The 21,037-nt window shown below is 40.5% G+C and overlaps 1 protein-coding gene across 1 annotated transcript in view; it reads left to right on the forward strand.

The window, feature by feature from the left end:
* The window catches only part of BACH2 (BACH transcriptional regulator 2), a 367,373-nt gene that overhangs the window by 242,811 nt on the left and 103,525 nt on the right, over nucleotides 1-21,037 (forward strand). Inside the window, exon 4 of the mRNA XM_075340126.1 lies at nucleotides 12,346-12,600. Coding sequence (XP_075196241.1) covers nucleotides 12,346-12,600 — 255 coding nt within the window. The remainder of the gene's footprint in view (nucleotides 1-12,345; nucleotides 12,601-21,037) is intronic.

Raw genomic sequence — 21,037 nt, forward strand, 5'->3', positions numbered from 1 at the left:
AGTCACACAGCACAGGTACGGGAGGCATGTACCGCAGGGAGGCATCTGCTGAACCTCTTCTGTGACAGGAGCACAGCGCGCTGCTTACCCCACCCACAAGGTAAACCCTGAGCACGCAAGCACAGTCCCGGGTTCAGTCTAGAATGTACGGGCTGTAGTCAGGTCCCGAAAAGGGCTGCAATCAGGATCTGGAAAAAGCCCATACATTCTAGCATCTACCCAGAACGCACTGGGATTTAAAGGGCCGGCAGCCGGCAAAAGCGCGAGTGCCGCTCGAGCACTGGGGTTGCCTGGAATGTGCCCGGGGGCCGCAGAAAATGTCATCGCGGGCTGCATACGGCCCGCAGGCCGGAGGTTCCCCACCCCTGACATAGGACATAGAAATAAACTGCACTAGTGGTACCACATCAGCACATTGATCGGATTGGATACTTGTTATTTGAGCAGAGGCTTAGAAAGATCTATTGAATCTTCCCTTTTTTAATAGTTGATCAGTTTTAACACAACTGTTACCATGGTATTTGTACAAATCAAAAGAACATAATATATATATATATATATATTAAAAAAAATAAATGCTCCGGGGCCATATTTTTTCCAGGATTCTAAGAGACAGGCAGTGACAGAGAAAAGCATGACACAGCAATTCGAGGCAGCTCTCTAACCTTTAAAATGCTAACACAGGCGTAATGTGTAATTACAGAAATCAGTGTGAGAATTGTTGCACTGTATAATTATCTTTTCCTGAAACTTTATTGCTGAATGAATTATTAATCCAAATCAGTGTTGTATAGAATTTCCAGGAACAAAGAAAATAGTCTATAATTAAATTGCATCGGTTTTATTTTTGTGCTCTTGTTTTACTGTGCTGTAATTGATAATTAATTGGTAAAAGAGTGTAGGAGTTTCAGGTGGGTGGCATCTGCAGGTTCTTCATGCTTTCCAATCAGAGCAGTGTAAATAGCTTTGTTTTTTGCCATAGCTTGGCATCTTAACATACCCATTATGGCCCTACTGCTGCTTATTTATGTCATGAGACCCGATTGCCTTCTGCTACTCATATGTAACACTGGTTATCTGTCAAAAATGGAAAACAGAGAAGATGGCAAAATCAGAGTTTCTGGTTTCCAGCAATAAAAAGGCATCTCCAAAAGCATAATTCGCACTGACAAAGCACAATATATTAGAGGTTTTTTTGTCTTAGCTAGAGCATTAGAATAACCTCTTGCTAGGGTTTTATGATGTGTTCTTATATACACTGTGTGCGGAATTATTAGACAAGCGAATATTTTGACCATATTATTTTTATGCACCTTTTCCACCTCTAAGCTGTATAAACCTGAATTCTTATTGAATGAAGCATCAGATTATGAGTATTTGTGTAACGCGAGATAATGTGGCCTAAGGCCTAAGCTCCCCTTTATGAAACTGTGAAAAATTATTAGGGAGCTTGTTTTCCTCAGGCACAATGGGCTAAAAATGAGATTTAAAGGGAACCTGTCACCACTTTTTTTGGCTGTAAGCTGCGGCCACCACTACAGGGCTCTTATATACAGCATTCTAACATGCTGTATATAAGAGCCCAGGTCGCTGTGACAACATAAAAAACACTTTATAATACTTACCTAACGGTCACGCTGTGGTGGAATTGGGTCACGGAGGCGTCTCCGTTGTCCGGTGCCGGCGCCGCCTCTTTCGGCCATCTTCGTGTTCCTTCTTCTGAAGCCGCAGTGCATGACGCGTCCGACGTCATTCATACTCACCGGCATTCAGGTCCTGGGCAGGCGCACTTTGATCTGCCCTGAGCAGGGCAGATCAAAGTATTGTAGTGCGCCAGTGCAGGATCGGCGAATGTGTATGACGTAGACACGTCATGCACACAGGCTTCAGAAAGAGGACGAAGATGGCCGAAAAAGGCGGCGCCGGCACCGGAGAACGGAGACGCCTCCGTGACCCAATTCCACCGCAGCGCAACCGTTAGGTAAGTATTATAAAGGTTTTTTTATGTTCTCACAGGGGCCTGGGCTCTTATATACAGCATGTTAGAATGCTGTATATAAGAGCCTGGTGGTGGTGGCCGCAGCTTATAGCCAAAAAAAGTGGTGACCGGTTCCCTTTAACTGACTCTGAGAGTCAACTATTTTTATAAGTATTAGGCCGGTGTCACACTTGCAATTGAAAAATCGGTCCGATTCTCATGCTGGAAAATAGAACGATTTTTTCTTACTTTTCGTTAGTGTGCTGTCAGTGTGCTTTCAGTGTGCTGTCCATGTGCAATCTGTTTTCTTCTCAGTAGCTGTTACTCATTTACAACCATGTACATGAGCATTTACCGTGTTGTCTGCTACATGATAGAATTGTATTTAGAAAAACGAATGTCACTAGGATAGTCCGTGTGCCGTCCGTGTGACATCCGATTTTTTTCTCGCACCCATAGACTTGCATTGGAGAGTCTCGCACGAGAAACTCTAGAAATCGTAGCATGCTGCGGTTTTTTTTTCCTCAGTCCGATTTGAGTTTAGGAAAAAATAGCAGATCGGAGCTGCCTCATTGATTAACATTGGTCCGAGTGCAATGCGAGATTTTCTCGCATTGCAATTGTGCGAGTCAATCGCAAGTGTGACGCTGGCCTTACAGTGGGATGCAGAACTCTTAACATTGCTAAGCTATTGAGGTGCAATCACAAAACCATCAAAAGTTTTGCTGCAAATAGTTAATGGGGTCGCAAAAAAACATGGTGAGAAAAAAGACACACCTTAAATACCCAAGATTTGACAAGAATCAAACGTGAAATGACCAGAAACTATTCACCAGTGCGATCATATTCCAGAAATGCAACCACACTGGAGTGCCTCATAGCGCATGGTATTCAGTGCTCAGAGACAAGGCCACAGTAAGGTAGGCTGAAACCTGACCACCATTGAAAATGGCACATAAGTTGAAGCATCAAGACTGGGTCAGCAAATGGGTATCCATGCAGTGCTGTAATATAGTGCATAAGACTAAATATCGTCCTGCATAAAAATCATGGTTTTCCTGAAAGATGTAAAGTGTTTCCTGTACCACTGTTTGAGAAAAATATCTTAAAAACTGGCAGTAGGTTTAGGAGTTTATTTTTGAGTCCATCTTCAATCTGAAAATGTCAAGTTGGATCATTTTTAATAATACCAGCCCATATCATTACCCCACCGCCACCTTTCTGGCATCTGATTCGACGTAGAGGTCTGTGTCCATTATTCCTGCCAAAGGGACATCTATCAGGTCCAGTAAGACTCACTCATCTGATGAAACCATAAAACCTTTGAAAAATGTGTCTTCAGATATTTCTTGGACTAATCTTGATGTTTCTACTAATGGGCCTTGTTCAATGATGGTTGCGTTAACTGGGGCATGTCACTGAGAACTGAACGCATTCTTCTTGTAAAAATCCCTAAATTCCCCTTTTTATGACACACCTTTTAAAATCACGAGCCCCACCATAAGATTCTCCTAGAGCAGTTCTCCTAAGGGGTACTTCTCACATAACGAGATCGCTAGCGAGATTGCTGCTGAGTCACAGGTTTTGTGACTTAATAGGGGTCTCTCCAGCGATCTCGTTATGTGTGACACTAAGCATCGACCTGGCCCCTGCTGTGAAATCGCTGATCGTTACACACTGTTCTGGTTTATTTTCTTCAAAGGCGATGTCCTGCTGGGCAGGACGCATCGCTATGTTTGACACTGTGTGACAGGGTCCGAATGACAGCAGAGATCGTTATACAGGTCGCTACTGCGACCTGTATCGTTACTGAGTCGTTGGTAAGGTCTGACTGTGTGACATCTCACCAGCGACCTCCTAGCGACTTACCAGCGATCCTTATCAGGTCGCATAGTTTTCGGGATCGCTGGTAAGTCGCTAAATGTGACGGGGGCTTAAGCATGCTTTTGCTGTCCTGAGCTGTGTGATTGTTCAAATCAATTGTTATCTCTATGTGTAAAAACAGTGATAGCAGAGTAGGCTCCAAAACAAACCACTGATAGCTGAATGTGTACAGCAGAACTTGTGCTGAGCTCTATTTATTTATTTTCTAACTGCCTTCAGCGCCATCTCGAGCCATGGCGACTTGATGGATGAACGCTCAGGTTGCCAGACTTCCTCTTCACCTTGTTCCTTCTATTCTTCCAACCATGATGTCCTTTTCCAGTGACTACGCTCTTCGTATGATGATGTGCCCAAAGTAGGCAAATCATTGCTTGGTGATCCTTGCTTTGAATGACATGTCTGGCTTGACTTTATTTCTTCCAAAATTGATTTGTTTGTTGTTACCATCTATGGTATTAATAACAGACTTATCCAGCAATACATTATGAAGTTGTTGATTCTTCTTTGGTACTTCTGTATTGCTCCTTTATGGTCAAAGTTTCACATCTACATGTTACTACAGAAAAGACCAGACTATGTACGAGCCGTGTCTCTGTCACCAGTGAAATATTGAGGACCTTGTCCAGTAATGTCATTGTTGATTTGCCCATAGCTGTTGTCCTATTGACTTCCGTGCTGTCGCTGCATCTTGAGAGCTTTTTAGTTCTAAAGCTATGTGCCGACATGTGTGCGCACTGCACAGCAGCGTAACGTCACAGCATGTCTGCTTCAGAGCGCAGCTGAAAAGCTCCGTTCTGAAACTTTGCCGACTGCGGAATTCATGCGCTCTGGACACTGCCTCTCCCTATAGACAGAATAGAGACAGCATGCAAAGCACACGAAAGAAGTGACATGTTGCTTTTTAGAACCCAGCGATTTGGCAGCATGCAAATCGCTGCGTTCTAAAACGCCACGTGGGCATGGATTATGCACAATCTTCACAGATTGTGCTGGGGATGCAGGACGCATGCAGTTACGCTGCGGTGCAGAACGCAGCGTAACTTCATGCAATACACACACGTGGGCACAGAGCCTAATAGTACTACATTTCTGTTCATCACCAGAAGTGTCACTCAGGAAGATTTCCTATCCTGCCAGAAACCAGGAAGTAAGGAGACTGCATATCTCTGAACTGCTCAAGAGACAACTTGAGAATACCCCTTTAGTGTCCTGCATTATAACACAGAGCAATGCCTCTCACCTCCAATGTAATCCTTATGAATTCATGTTTTAATTACAGGCAAAATTCATGTAAAATTGTGTAACATTTCAGTCTGAATTAGAAATCTTTGTGAAGCAAACTGTATCAATTTGTTATTAAAGAAAAAGGTACTAGAGGGAAACTGCTCAATGATAGACCTCAATCATTACCTTAGACAATGGGTATCCAGTACAATATACAGTAGCTGCTGAGGTACAGCTTTATACCTTTACTTTTCATAGCAATCAGATTTGTTTAATTAACATATCGTATTAAGTACATGTAGATTTCCCCTTCATAAATGGCGAGGAACATGTTTGAGTTCTTATTTGTGATACTGGCAACTTGGACTTGGGATTCTTCTCAAGCACCAAAGCTTGGATTGTGTCTGTCCATTGATTGAATAGGCATAAAACAATTATTTATTTACATACAGTGCCTACAAGTAGTATTCAACCCCCTGCAGATTTAGCAGGTTTGATAAGATGCAAATAAGTTAGAGCCTGCAAACTTCAAACAAGAGCAGGATTTATTAACAGATGCATAAATCTTACAAACCAACAAGTTATGTTGCTCAGTTAAATTTTAATAAATTTTCAACATAAAAGTGTGGGTCAATTATTATTCAACCCCTAGTTTTAATATATTGTGGAATAACCCTTGTTTGCAATTACAGCTAATAATCGTCTTTTATAAGACCTGATCAGGCCGGCACAGGTCTCTGGAGTTATCTTGGCCCACTCCTCCATGCAGATCTTCTCCAAGTTATCTAGGTTCTTTGGGTGTCTCATGTGGACTTTCATCTTGAGCTCCTTCCACAAGTTTTCAATTGGGTTAAGGTCAGGAGACTGACTAGGCCACTGCAACACTTTGATTTTTTCCCTCTTGAACCAGGCCTTGGTTTTCTTGGCTGTGTGCTTTGGATCGTTGTCTTGTTGGAAGATGAAATGACGACCCATCTTAAGATCCTTGATGGAGGAGCGGAGGTTCTTGGCCAAAATCTCCAGGTAGGCCGTGCTATCCATCTTCCCATGGATGCGGACCAGATGGCCAGGCCCCTTGGCTGAGAAACAGCCCCACAGCATGATGCTGCCACCACCATGCTTGACTGTAGGGATGGTATTCTTGCTTGAGGTCGTATGCAGTGCCATCCAGTCTCCAAACGTCACGTGTGTGGTTGGCACCAAAGATCTCGATCTTGGTCTCATCAAACCAGAGAACCTTGAACCAGTCTGTCTCAGAGTCCTCCAAGTGATCATGAGCAAACTGTAGACGAGCCTTGACATGACGCTTTGAAAGTAAAGGTACCTTACGGGCTCGTCTGGAACGGAGACCATTGCGGTGGAGTACGTTACTTATGGTATTGACTGAAACCAATGTCCCCACTGCCATGAGATCTTCCCGGAGCTCCTTCCTTGTTGTCCTTGGCTTAGCCTTGACTCTTCGGACAAGCCTGGCCTCGGCACGGGTGGAAACTTTCAAAGGCTGTCCAGGCCGTGGAAGGCTAACAGTAGTTCCATAAGCCTTCCACTTCCGGATGATGCTCCCAACAGTGGAGACAGGTAGGCCCAACTCCTTGGAAAGGGTTTTGTACCCCTTGCCAGCCTTGTGACCCTCCACGATCTTGTCTCTGATGGCCTTGGAATGCTCCTTTGTCTTTCCCATGTTGACCAAGTATGAGTGCTGTTCACAAGTTTGGGGAGGGTCTTAATTAGTCAGAAAAGGCTGGAAAAAGAGATAATTAATCCAAACATGTGAAGCTCATTGTTCTTTGTGCCTGAAATACTTCTTAATACTTTAGGGGAACCAAACAGAATTCTTGTGGTTTGAGGGGTTGAATAATAAATGACCCTCTGAATAAACTTTTCACAATTTAAAAAAAAAATAAAAAAAGAAATAACATTCTTTTTTGCTGCAGTGCATTTCACACTTCCAGGCTGATCTACAGTCCAAATGTCACAATGCCAAGTTAATTCCGAATGTGTAAACCTGCTAAATCTGCAGGGGGTTGAATACTACTTGTAGGCACTGTATGGTGTTCCTGAAATGTATGTGACTCATGGTAATTATATGCTTAGGGAAAGAGAAGCAATATTAGAAAGTGTTCTGGGTGGTTAGATGTTGACTGGTAATAAAACAATTTGTGTGAATGGACGTGAAAGAATAATGGTTGCTACTATTGATCTTGTGTAAAACAATGCTTAAATTCCTTCAAACATATTACACATGAACTTGGGGTTGTTTACTGCGGTCTGACAAGAGTCATAGTGAAAGTATCGAAATGTGCAAACAGTTACTTGAAGCTATTATTAGTATTCAGCTTTATATAGCATACACACTATTTGCTTATATGCAGTATCTTGGTTCTTCCCCTACTGGTGATCACCGTGTAACTTCACTATAACAAACACACATCCTGCTGCCAATTCAAAAATCACTGATAACGCAGGTCTGCAAAGGTAAAATTGTTTGAAAAATAAGAGATGATTTTCTATATAGATTCGATCGCTGAACTCAGGAACACATCACATACAATTTTTTCACCAACACTGACTCCATAGGCTTTTCCTTGCACCATACTTTGACTCCTTTGCGTGATTTTTGGTGGAGGATTTTAGTGTGATTAGATTGGTTAGAAATTACGTAATGCTGTGCGGCAATTTGCTGTTCTGTGAGCAGATAAGATTTTCTTAACCCAGGTTACAAAAAAATAGTCTGAAAGCTTTCCTACTGCTCAATTGCAGTAAGTATACTTCAGTGGTTGAACCAAACCTGAAAGCCTGAACCAAAAGGAACACAGTTTGGTCGACTCCTGAGCCTGTCTGAGAAGCTCAGAAGCCTAACAAGAGATCTGGAGTTTATTGTCAAACTCTGCTGTGTGAACATAGTCAGATGCCGCCCAGACACTTGGTAAGTTCTGAGCTAAACCCCATTTGATGGTTAATATGAGGTGATCTGAAAGTTCTTGATTTGCTCCTTTGGCAGCAAGTAGGATACACAAAGTACCCATGCTTTTTGTGTGAATAGGAGAGCCAAGATAGGACTCATCGCTGAAGCCAAGAAAGTTGGCCATCGAGAACATCCCTGCAACGTGAACTCAAGAACATAGTTGCGGAATGTTTAGTTGATGCCACTACAGTTCTTTTGTCAAAACTACATATTAAGCTGGGAATGTTGATGCAGTTTGTGAAAGCACTACTGAAAGAAGGAGAGACTTTTAAGTACCTGTTTACCAGGTTTCAGGGACTGTCTGAAGCAAAACTCAAGGATGTAATTTTTGTTAGTTTGGATGTTTGGAAACTCATGACGGACAAAGTGTTTGAAACAAAAATGAAAACTGGTGTATAAGGGGCTTGGGATTTTTTTAAAGAAGTCATGAAGAAATTTCTAAGTGACAACAAAGATTCAAAATTTAAGTCCATCCTGGAGAACATGCTGAAACGTTTTAAACCTTGGATTGTCTGATGAATTTGATGTTACATTTTTTACATTCCCATTTGGTCTGAAAACCTTGGTGCTGTTAACGAAGAGCAAGGAGAAAATTTCATCAGGATGTCAAGGAGATAGAGTAACGATACCAAGGTAGAGGGAACGTGAACATGATGAGGGACTACTGCTGGATGCTTCACAGAGAAGATCCGCAGGCCTTCTATAAGAGAAATGGTATCAAGAGAAGCTTTGAAGACAAAAGGAAAAGGTGCAAGAATGAATTTCAAATAAAGTTCGGGAATGAATGTTCAATACATTTTTATATACAATATTGCGTTCATTTTTGGCTACAATAAAGATTTTTCTTGTTCCTTTTGGTTGCATGTGATTTCACACGCATTTTGTGCAAAATCCATACGTGATGGTTAAAAATAGAAAAATAAATTTAAAATCAGGGCATGAGAAAATATAACTATCAGTCATTAGATTTAAAAACATTTTTATAAACCCCTTTGCATACCTGTGCAATCTGACTGTCATCACTTTACACACTTTCGAAGTATAAAAATATTGATAGGTTATGGCAAAATTTCATGAGTCCGAGTGCAATTCATTGTTTTTTCTCACATTGTACTCATCCGAGTTATATGCCAGTGAGCGTACCCTTAAAATGAGCTTCCGAATCACTGTGGTAGCTGTGATCCAGACTGAGATATAGCCATTAGCAGCCAAGACGAATCTAATACATTCTTGACTACTGAGTTGCCTCTCTGTAACAATGTATGACATGCATCCTTGGCAAGGAATGGTTAATCTTTGTTGTACTATGCATACTCTCAAATATCTTATTATGATTAAAATTAACCTCATATATCAAGTACTACTTAGTTTAGCAGGTCTGGGCTCCCCAAGTGTTGTCCTAATTAGTCTTTCCAACAATCCAAAACTTATAGCTAGTTTCAGTGTGTCATATTTTTAACCACATGTGGACAGAATAAAATTTGATGATCTCAGTTGTTAGGTCAAATTGTTCAGTTGGTCTCTGTACTCACATGTCATTTTAATATAGATTGGGTTAAATATGCATATTGAGTGCATACATCATGTATATGAATTTTATCAAATAAAATGAAAGCTGGGTTGCTGTAAAATATGATGAAACAATTGGAACTTAAGGCGATTTAGTAGTAAATTAAAACGCAAATGTACTTTTTGCCTAACTGCATGCAAACTGTGTTATGTCTGACTAAGATATAATATATTTGCTGACTGTTCCCTAAATGGTAACTTTTACATTCTACTATTTGGGTTATGCAGCTATATTTTGAAATATGCTGATTTTCTTTTATGCTACACAAAAAGCTAAAACATGTATCTAATTTTCTTCAAAATTACTGAAGTCGTATTTTTGAGCTGACAAAAATGATGCTGAATAATACAATAGAAAACTAAATCTAAAGTATGCACTCATTTGTAAGTTTCTAGAATGAAATTTAAACTAGTTGTCCCATTTCAGAAAACTTTTTTTTTCTGCTGCCTCAATTCATGGTAATTTCGACTGGAAAAAGTGAAAGGTGGCCATTAAAACATAACTTTTATTAAATTTGCTTAAAAATACACAATCGATTACTACATTGTTAAAATAGGAGTGGATAAGTCAAAGCTCCAAACTGAATATTAGACATGGTATATGGAAATTTTTCAGTTTCTCCCTTAGGCCTTGCTCCCACTTGCATTTAGTACAGACTAGTGCAATCTGATAAAACATCAGATTGCACTTGCACCAATATTTAGCTAAGTTCACATGTCCTGTAGTCATCCGTTAGAATGGATCCGTTGGGAAACTGATTTTTACTGGCTCCTTTTTTTTTTTAACTTGGGAGTGTATAGACAATGGATCTGCTAACAGATTGATATTTAGCCATCCGTTGTACTTGCATTTGTAATGGATCTATTGTTTTCTGTATGAATATGTTATAAATTTACGATCAATAGCAATCCATTAACAAATCCATTGTCCATAGACTCCACGTTAAAAACGGATCCGGCCAACATCTGTTATTTAACAACGGACACAAAAGTTGTATTTGCACAACTTTTTTCCAAACGGTCGTCTAATGGATCCGTGATAACCAATGACTACAGGACATGTAAACCCAGCCTTAAACAATTAAGCAGTGTTCATCTGTGAGTTCTTTCTCATGCCAAATCAGACTGAGAAAATAATCGAAGCATGCTGCAATTGGCAGTGATTCTTGCATCACACACCCATACAAGTCTATGGGAACTTGTGAAACATCGGACTGCATTAGGATGAGATCTGAGTGCAGTGCGATATACGCAGAGACAGACAATGGAGAAGATGGAGAGATTAATCTTTCCATCTTTTCCTCCTGTATGATCTGACCCCCACATGCCAGAGAATCTGAGCACAGTAGAATGACACTTGGCTCCCACTTGCAGCAGAGTCTGAGCCAAGTGTCATTAGCATATTGTGTTTGATTCTCTCTCATCGGATACTGTACACTAATGGGAGCGAGGCCTGAAAAAAAATAGTGACTGACACATCAAAATATGGGTAAAATAATCATAAAGTGGATGGATGGATTGGTGGAGCAAACAATAGTATCCCCCCAGCAATTCCAGATATTGGTCATATCCAGGAATTAACAATATGACTAATAAGTCCAATACTTATAATTGATTATGAAAAATATTATTGGACAGAATTAATAGAATTGATCAAAATGAAGGTTTATTTCGACAGTGGTTGAAGAAACTTGAGGTGATCAAATAACAAGAGGAGATATTGACAGTTGTTGATTAATCCTGGTCAATATATGTCCATATGTAGATATTTTAATCAAAGTACATTAGTATATTAGATGAAGTAAAAACAAATACATATACTTTTTTATATATATATATATATATATATATATATATATATATATATATATAACGTTTTCATTTTTTTTACTGCTGAGTGCAAAAGACAGTGCTTCACGGTAGAGATGGATGCTGACCAACACATGCCACCAAAGCAAAAGCAACCCAGTACCTTCTGAAAGAAGTTCTCCTCTTTTGTAGCCAGTTTTTTTCTTACTTAGATGTTTTCCTTTAGGACTAAAAATAATTTTTGAAATTGTGTTTCATTAAACATTTTGCACTGTTTGTCTCCTATAGCCACTGAATTGCACTGTCTATTGCTGGCAGCAGAATGAGTAGTGAGTGGCCAAACCCATTACTTTAAGAGATGTTTTGGGGATATGATTTTGTGGCACTTACTGTTATATCGATATGATAGGATCTACTCCTGCTCTGTTACTACATAACTCCTCACAGACCGTACAGATGTTGAGTCCATAAAATGGCAGCTTGGGGAGAAGCATGTGACCTGACCTGTTCATCTGTCTATTGGACAGAACTGGTCACAAGATCATCCACCAGCAGCCATTTTATGGACATAATTGCTGTGCAGTCTGTGAGGACAGCTGCAGTAATAATAATAATTGTGTAACTAGATGTGTGATAATATTCTTTAGTTCGATCTAATTATTATTCCACTAAGCTATTAATTTCTTTCTTACATCATGCCTTTCATTTATATTCATCCTTTGAACATAGAGTATAAGGAGTATCACACTTAATTAAAAGCTTAAAGACAAAAAGATAACAGCAGAACAGCCAAATGACTTAATCGACCAATATTTGAAATTTAACATAGATTTAGAGATGTCATAATTAGGTAGTGTAAGGTAATATGTTGTTGATTAGTCATAGTCTTTGATAACCATCTTGATTTATTTTTCAGGGTTTAAACGGAATGTCTGCAGATGACAAGACTGAATCTCCCATGTACGTGTATGAGTCAACTGTACATTGTACCAATATTCTTCAGTGCCTCAATGACCAGTGGAAACAAGACATTCTGTGTGATGTCACTTTAGTTGTGGAAGGAAAGGAGTTTCGAGCCCATCGAGCAGTGCTGGCTGCATGCAGTGAATACTTCCTGCAAGTGCTGGTTGGGCCAACGGAGCATGGATTGGTAGTCAGCTTGCCAGAAGAGGTATGTTATAATGTCATTGTTTACATTACCATCAGGTCAATTTCACATCTCAGTTTTTTAGGTTGTCCACCATGGGCTGAATCTGTTTTTCACCCCTTTCTTTTGCGATCAGTATGTCATCAATTTTTCTTGTATACAAAAAACAGTTGATCAAGCTTTCCCAAGACTTTACTAGCAAACAGTCAGTGAAAAACAGATGATATTCGGATGCACCTCAGAAGGTGACCATGGGCCATCCATTCTTTTTGTAGAGCGTTTCATTGAATGGCGCGAGTTTGGTCAAGTCAGACCAAACTAGGACATGACTCCATTTCTTTCCTGCTGACTTTTGGTCAGCCAAAAGAAAATGATATATGAATAGGCTTATAAAATATAATGTCTCACATTATGCTGTCAGTGGAAATCACTAACAGCACATGTATGACAAACACTGATGTGTGAATGAGCTCTCAATACATCGCTCTAGATAATGGTCTAGTAGAAAAATAAATATATGACAATTCCACAATTTGTCAAACATAACTCATTTGGTAATTCAAACTACTTGGCTTTTTTGTTTGCAAGTAGTAGCCTCTAGAGGTCCATTAAAAATAATGAAGAGCCGCACATCTATTATGAAGTGTGATACATAGATCTAGACCTAGACCTAAATAGTAACTGTTATTTTACCATAGTGCCCATAAAAATAAGCAACATTGTAATATGTCTTATCAGAGAAATCTGCTTTTTTCTCCTTGTGGTTTTCTCTTTTACTCTCAATTCAGTACATTCAGTGAAGATAGATTTTCATGTTACTCTGAAAGGGGCTGACATAACATACTTCAAGAGGCGAAGCAGCAGGAAGATAGAGGCAGACACAAAAATTTTGCTGCAAGTTCTCCTGAAACGATAGTTATACTTTAAATCTAAAAATGACCAAAGGTTGCCAATACCAAGAGGTTTAGTAGAAAAGAGATCAAATAACATCAGTGAACCCAGGCATGTTAGTCACAAAGGCAGAAATCAAGTCTGCCCAGGCTATGTGCCAATGAATGAATTAGGTTTACCAAAAAAGACCATACCAAATAACCAAAATACAAATAATTTTTATTAAGCCAAGTTTAACGCAAGGTGCAATCAATGTGAATAAAAGGGCACCGCAAGAACAGCAGAAGGAGAAAAAGAAAAAAACACCCATACATAACAATAGAAGGTATCACTCCTGAAGTACCAGGGAAGTTAAACAAGTCAATCACATATGTATATAATAAGCCCTAATAGTAAGGAGTTTAACTAGAGAAAGTACACGGGTATCAATAAACAGAGATCATATGTTACCTAGTGGCATCTCCTCCTGCTGGTGCCCGTTCCCTACACGTGTTTCAGCTTGGGAGCCTTCATCAGGAGCCATTTTAATGAAGACAACATCACAATAGCAATGCGTAAGTGACACCAACTTTGTTAATGGTGGCGAGGCACAAAATTTAAATAAATAAAAGGGGGCAGGCCAGAAGGACACTGGAGGATGAATACATACAGAAGACCCCACCCACATAGTCCCGCCTCAATGCACATGCCACTCAACCAAAGCACTAATTTCTGGACCTTTGATAAGATTTTTTTTCTGCAATCAAACATCCCATCTCGAAACTGAAGGTGTGACTTGATTCACCACCCTACACTAGTATAGCACTGGCTTTACTTTATATAGGAAAATCCTGCTGATTGATTCCCTTTAAGTTACAGTAACTAAAAAGTGTTGAGAGAGGTGTAAAATTATAAAAAGACTTAGAACTGGAATGGGACAACATTTTGATACTTTTTCTGTCAGAAAACTGTATATCTTTTATACAGTCAGTAAAATTCTAGAAATTGTTGTAATTAAAAGTCAGTTGGGGTTGAAAGGGTTGTATCCTCCATTCTTTACTAATTGGTAATATTGCAAAGTGCTTACAAAAACAGGCAACCTATCTCTTATTAATAAACTTTCTCATTCTCAAGAACAGAGGGATTTTATATTTTATTGCCCAAGTTACCTAGACAAGGAGGGCATTCCCATTGCAAAGGTGCAATGCTTTTAAGCCTGCAAACTCAATTTTGAACGTGGCCAGATCACTTGATGCCCCTGTTCTTCTCCTATACTAAAAAGGTAAAGTGCTCATGCTATTGGACTGAACTGTTAGTCTTCAGGAGTGCACTGCCTCTTGAGAAAATTGAAGCCAAAAGGCAGGGAAGCCGTGTGCTTATGAACAACGAAGATGAGACAAACCCTTTAAGATTGTGTACAGGGGCGTAACTACCGCAGTCGCAGAGGTCGCGACTGCGACTGGGCCTGGCAGCTTACTGGCCAGCTCTGCAGATTACCAGCCAGCTCCTTCCTGGCGCAGACCACGAGACTGCTATATGATCCAGTGCCGACACCACCGCTGGGCACTGGGCCCCCCTCCCCCGTCATCATGCACAGCAACAATGAAGCGTGGAGCGGTCCGTGCAGCGCCACGCTTCATCATTCCCCCCCTGTGCCTGCGCGGTGAAGTCACTCCTGTGCGACTGCTGGAGCATGGGAGGCTGTATTATACATGGAGCATGGGGGGCTGCCTGCATTATACATGGAGCATGGGGGGCTGCCTGCATTATACATGGAGCATGGGGGGCTGGCTGCATTATACATGAAGCATGGGGGGCGCTGCCTGCATTATACAAGGGGCATGAGGGGCTGCCTGTATTATACATGGAGCATGGGGGGCAGCCTGCATTATACATGGTGGTCTATGGGGCTGCATTATACAACATGATGGACACCTTATACATGGATATAGGGGGGCATTATACATGGAGGAGTATAGGGCTGCATAATACAATATGAAGGTTTTATGGGGCTGCATTATAATACATATAGGACTATGGGGGCTACATTATAATATATGGAGAACTATGGAGGCTACCTTATACACGGGGGTGCATTGTAAAACATGGAGAGCTATGTGGTGCAGTATAATATATGAAGTACTATGGAGTGCATTATAATATATGGAGAACTATGGGGTGAATTATAATACATGGAGAACTATGGGAAATGCATTATAATACATGGAGGACTAATGAGCTGCATTCTAATATATGAAGGGTTGTGTGGGACCGTTTATACAATATGGAAGGCTATGTGGGGGCCGTTATAGTATTTGGAAAACTATATACAAGGGGGGACAAAGATACAAGCATGAGATGGGAATGTTTTGTGCTGAGGGAAAAGGGCTCTTTCCCTCAGCACCCAGCTTTCTCATGCTCTGCTAGAAATCTCTTAGCACCCAGCTTTCCCATTCTCTGATATGGGAAAGCTGGGTGCTGAGGGGAAGATGTATAGCAGAGCATGGGCAAGCTGGGTGTCTAGGACAAGATGGATATCAGAACATAGGAAAGCTGGGTACTGATAGAGGGATTTCAGATCATGGGAAATCTGGGTGCTGTGGGTAAGAGCCAAGTGTCAGCGTCATTATCCCGTACCCAGAGTGTCAGTGTCATTGTCCCGTACCCCAAGTGTCGGTGTACGTGGAGGGCAGCCCAGGTCCGAACTTTGCACTGGGGCTCATCAAACTCTAGTTACGCCACTGCCCTCTGCATATGAATACAGTCTACTTTTCACATGGCTGGCTGTAATTACGGGCCAGCCTTTGGAATTTGTGCATTTTTTGAACTTCAACACTCATACACTACACTATTGTTCATGTAAGCATGTATATAGAATAACTTGGATGTAAGCAATAGGGGACACATAGGGGGATATACCTGAAACAGTTACAAAATTGGAGGATGGAGGATTAGAAAATTTTAGTAACTATGCACAGTATTCCACTTATCAGGTCTGCATCTGTGGCTTCTAGCAGAGAGCTGGAGGAGCAGCTAATGACTTCTGTGCCTGGGTGAGAGCAGGGGGCCTGGAGAAAAACCAAGGGGTGTGGGAAATGTAGTTTATAGTTGTCATATATGCAGCAATGAAGGATGGCTATTTAACACTGAGCACAAATTGTGGAGGAACTGGAGACCCAAAATATGGAAGAAATTAGCCTATAAATATCTAAAGACATGGCCAGAATACTTTAAAGGTGTTATTAGGCTACTGGGAGTTTAAAAAAAAAAAAATAACAGATGTGGGGGAAAATCCCTTTAAGTCTCCCTAATCTGTTACCCAAGAGAACCATTTTTGGTTAAAAAAAAGCAGTTGGTGCAGTGATCATCTGATCACCGTGGATCATCTTCTGTAGTCTCCAGCCAAGATCTACTTAAAAAAAATAAAGGTGCACCTGATTATACAATAGTCTGCAGAAGCCAGCACACAGGAGATGTACTATTACAATATAGCAATTCAAATCAATTTTTCTCCATGTAGTGTATGCATGTGTCTCGTTCACCATTGTTCTGTGCTCTGACACCCAGAGAAAAAAGCTGGGTGGGAAGTTCCCCCTCTGTGACATACATGTCCTAATAGAACCTGTAGACTGTGGTTGCTGTCATGAGACAACCGCTTTAAGAGCACCATCACACGACTGTATATCTCATCTGAGGATCGCATTACAATGCTTGGACTGGCCGTCTGCTCTCCTGACCCAAGTGTGATAGCAGGTGTTTCTATGCAACAGTGCTTCTCAGGTCAGAAGAGCAGACTGCCAGTCCGAGCATTTAGATGCGATCCTCGGACGAGTGATAAAGCCATGAGACAGTGCCGTACATAAGAAATGCAGCTAATATTTTGTTTATTCTGAGTACTTTTTACAGTAGCTACTGTACATCAAAGAACATTTCTATTTCTAAACGATCTAATATGAAAGTATGTGAAACCCCTTTAATTCGGGGCAATACTTTTTTCCCATTAGTTTAGATTTCCATTCCTTTGCCTCTCCCTCTCTGTTCCTTATTTTTCTTGTCAATCCTCACCTTTTCACCTCTCAACACCACACGTAAGGGTACCGTCACACTTAGTGACGCTCCAGCGATCCCACCAGCGATCTGACCTGGCAGGGATCGCTGGAGCATCTCTATATGGTCCTGGTGAGCTGTCCATCAGGCAGATCTCCACAGCGATCAGAAATCTGCCACCAGCGACCCGTGTAACGACGCTGTGTTTAGTAACCATAGTACACATCGGGTTACTAAGCAAAGCACTTCGCTTAGTTACCTGATGTGTACCTTGGCTACGTGTGCAGGGAGCAGGGACCCGGCTTCTAGAAGCTGCGGACGCTGGTAACGAAGGTAAATATCGGGTAACCAAGCAAAGCCTTTGCTTGATTACCCGATGTGTACCTTGGTTACCAGCGTCCGCAGCAGTCAGAAGCCGGCTCCCTGCACATTCAGATTGTTGCTCTCTCGCTGTCAAACACAGCAATGTGTGCTTCACAGCGGGAGAGCAACGACCAAAAATGAACCAAAGCAGTGTTTAACGAGCAGCGATTTCACAGCAGGAGCCAGATCGCTGCTCAGTGTCACACACAGCGAGATCGCTGATGAGGTCACTGGTACGTCACAAAACCTGTGACTCAGCAGCGATCTTGCTAGCGATCTCGCTATGTGAGAAGTACCCCTTACTCACTTCAGGTATTCATTAGCCACTGAACACTTTATTAGGACATGGATATATCTAAATGTTGCAATTAGAATTTTTGTGTGCCCGTGCCATTATAACGCTTTCTCATATCAGTATATTGCCACCTTATTGTGCTGCAATGTTGGGGAAATACAATCAGAACATTGACAAATGCATTAGGGTTTATATACAACTTCATATCTTTATATTCTTTTCCTAATAAACTGAGCAGTAGTCTATTACATTTAGAAGTGCGTAAAGGAAACACAATTGGTTTACCAGTGACCTTTCACAATAAAGATAGCCATATCTGATGTTTGCTTTTTTAATCTGGATTTAACACATGACTGCTGCCTAGAACATGAGATTACTGATTAGTGACTGTGGCAAATTGCATTCAGCCAAGAATGTTGATATTAGTGAGGTATTTCTACCTGGCCATGAGGAAGAGTGAACTGCTCAGTTGTGCCAAGAAGGTAGTGTGAAAAATGTCCGGAAGGGCTGTACTATACTGGAAATAGGTTTTCTGACAATCATTCAATCAGAAAAAATGTTAACGGGAACCTGTCACCTACTTACCTTCAAGTCTGACTGGTCCGGTTTGATGGACGTCGCTGGTCTTGACCTTGCACCTCCTCTATCCTTGCGACCACTGTCCTCCTTCCTGCTTCATGTGGATGATGCGTCCTTTGTCATCCAGTTAAAGAAAATAGTTTTGGTACCGTGTTATCCAGTTGAAAAATGATTGATTGCTCTCAGTTAGAGAAACTAAATTATAATTTTGTAGTTGTGATACCTTTTAATGGCTAACTAAAATAAAATAGGATGTTACAAAGCAAGCTTTCGAGACATCTCAGGTCCCTTCATACCATGCCTGATGAAGGGACCTGAGATGTCTTGAAAGCTTGATTTGTAACATCCTATTTTATTTTAGTTAGCCATTAAAAGGTGTCACAACTACAAAATTATAATTTTGTTTCTCTCACTGAGAACAATTAATCCTTTGTCATCCAGACATAGTCACTAATTGCACTCCTGTGCTCTTCTTTCTGCCCTACTGAGGCCAGCTCAAAGTGTTGTAAGGAGAATGTGCAGGCACTCTTTGACCTTTCCCTGCACCTGCTCATTACAGTTCTTTGGTCTGCCCGCAGCCGGCAAGAGAGAAATGGGCATGCGCAGGAGCACAACAGAGGACAGTGCATGGGTGACATAGGGTGCATCGAAGCAAGACGGAGGACAGCGATCACAGGACAAGAGGAGGCACTGGGTCAAGACCAGTGACGCTCATCAGACCGCCCACAGATGAGCATTTGACAGGTCCCCTTTAAATTAACATTATACCTGTTTCTGCTATGGGACGTCACAGGTAAATGTATTGTAGAATTTCGTTTTTTCCATTCAGTTTGTTAGAAAAACGTTTCTGTTGAAGACGATGTATTAATGTATTAGTGAATTTAAAGGGAGTGACCTATTTTTTACAGTGAAGTTTGAATGGCTCACAAAAAGCTCATGAAGACAACCCTTTCTTTAAGAAAAGCTATCATAGTGGTCAGTAAATAGCTATGGGATTGGCTTCTCTTATTGATTATTTGTTGAGGGAGTATATGAATGCACAGGCCCATCAGAGTCAAAGCTGTTCCAATAGAACGGAGTTCCAAGGTCCTATTAATATGCCATTAATGTCTCTCGAGGGAAAAAATCCTTTAAATAAAACAATATACTATAACTGTCACCCCAATAATAAAGCATTACATATGACTAGAAACCTATGTTTTTTAAATACCATCTGATTAAAGTTTTCATAGTCATCCACTTCTCTATATTGTCTATTTTCTTTTAAAGAGCCGTATGTAAAAAAAAAAATATAAAGTGTTGTCAGGCAAGGGTACTGTAGGGCATGCCAATGTTCTGGGCAAGAAGCCATTATTTAATTAACATTACTTCATCATTGTTACTAATAGCGCTTGAGTGGATGGTTAAGTCATTTAACTGGAACCCTACCCTAGAAAGTGGGAATGCTTGTGAAGACAGGATTCTTACGTTTCCAGCTCAATGTATTGAATGACGCATAGAATAATATATATATTTTTTCTACAATGTTTTATGCAGGTAGTAAAATAACAACAGGAATTATTTTTATTAACAAAAGAATAGAAATATAATATATAGAGTGTTTCCTTTTTTAATGCTTCGTTCAGCCACCCATTTTTCAGTTACATATTCATGGAAATAATACATGCCTATTAGTGTGTGGTGCTGTTCACTTGTCTGTGTTTTTTCGCGGTCACGGTTTCAAGTTTTTTTCACAACAGCACCCAATTGTCATCAAAATGTAATACATGTGTTATCCATTTGTAATTGTAATGGGTAGGTAAAGCTTTGTAATTTTTTTTAATGTTGGCCACTCAAGAAAATCATTGATGATAAAAACCAACTTTTTGATCAAACACTAATAAAAATCTGATCCAAAACACTGACCAATATCTCATTCAGCACACTGATGAAAATATTTCCATTTTTGCACGTATGAGAAAAAAATGGATGTCTCAAAGAGGCCTACGTTTTGTCAAATAAGTAGAGATGAGTTACCAAAAGATATGAATAATATCTAACACAAATAAGTACAAAACTGCTAAAACATACTTTTATTATGCAATGATTCTCCAAATTAGATTGGTTTTACCCATTTGTGAAACATGGACCATAATCGCAATACTGGCCTGACCATCAGGTGTTGTTCTGCCAACCATATGATGTGTTAGGATTACATTTCATACTCTGTGAATGACCATAATACCGAACGATGTATGAACATATGCTAAGATTTTTTGGAAAAGTTTTCTACTTGAGCTTACCTGTACAGTTTAAATTACTCTCTAA

Source organism: Anomaloglossus baeobatrachus, chromosome 3 (assembly GCF_048569485.1).
Source record: "Anomaloglossus baeobatrachus isolate aAnoBae1 chromosome 3, aAnoBae1.hap1, whole genome shotgun sequence".
Lineage (NCBI taxonomy): Eukaryota > Metazoa > Chordata > Amphibia > Anura > Aromobatidae > Anomaloglossus > Anomaloglossus baeobatrachus.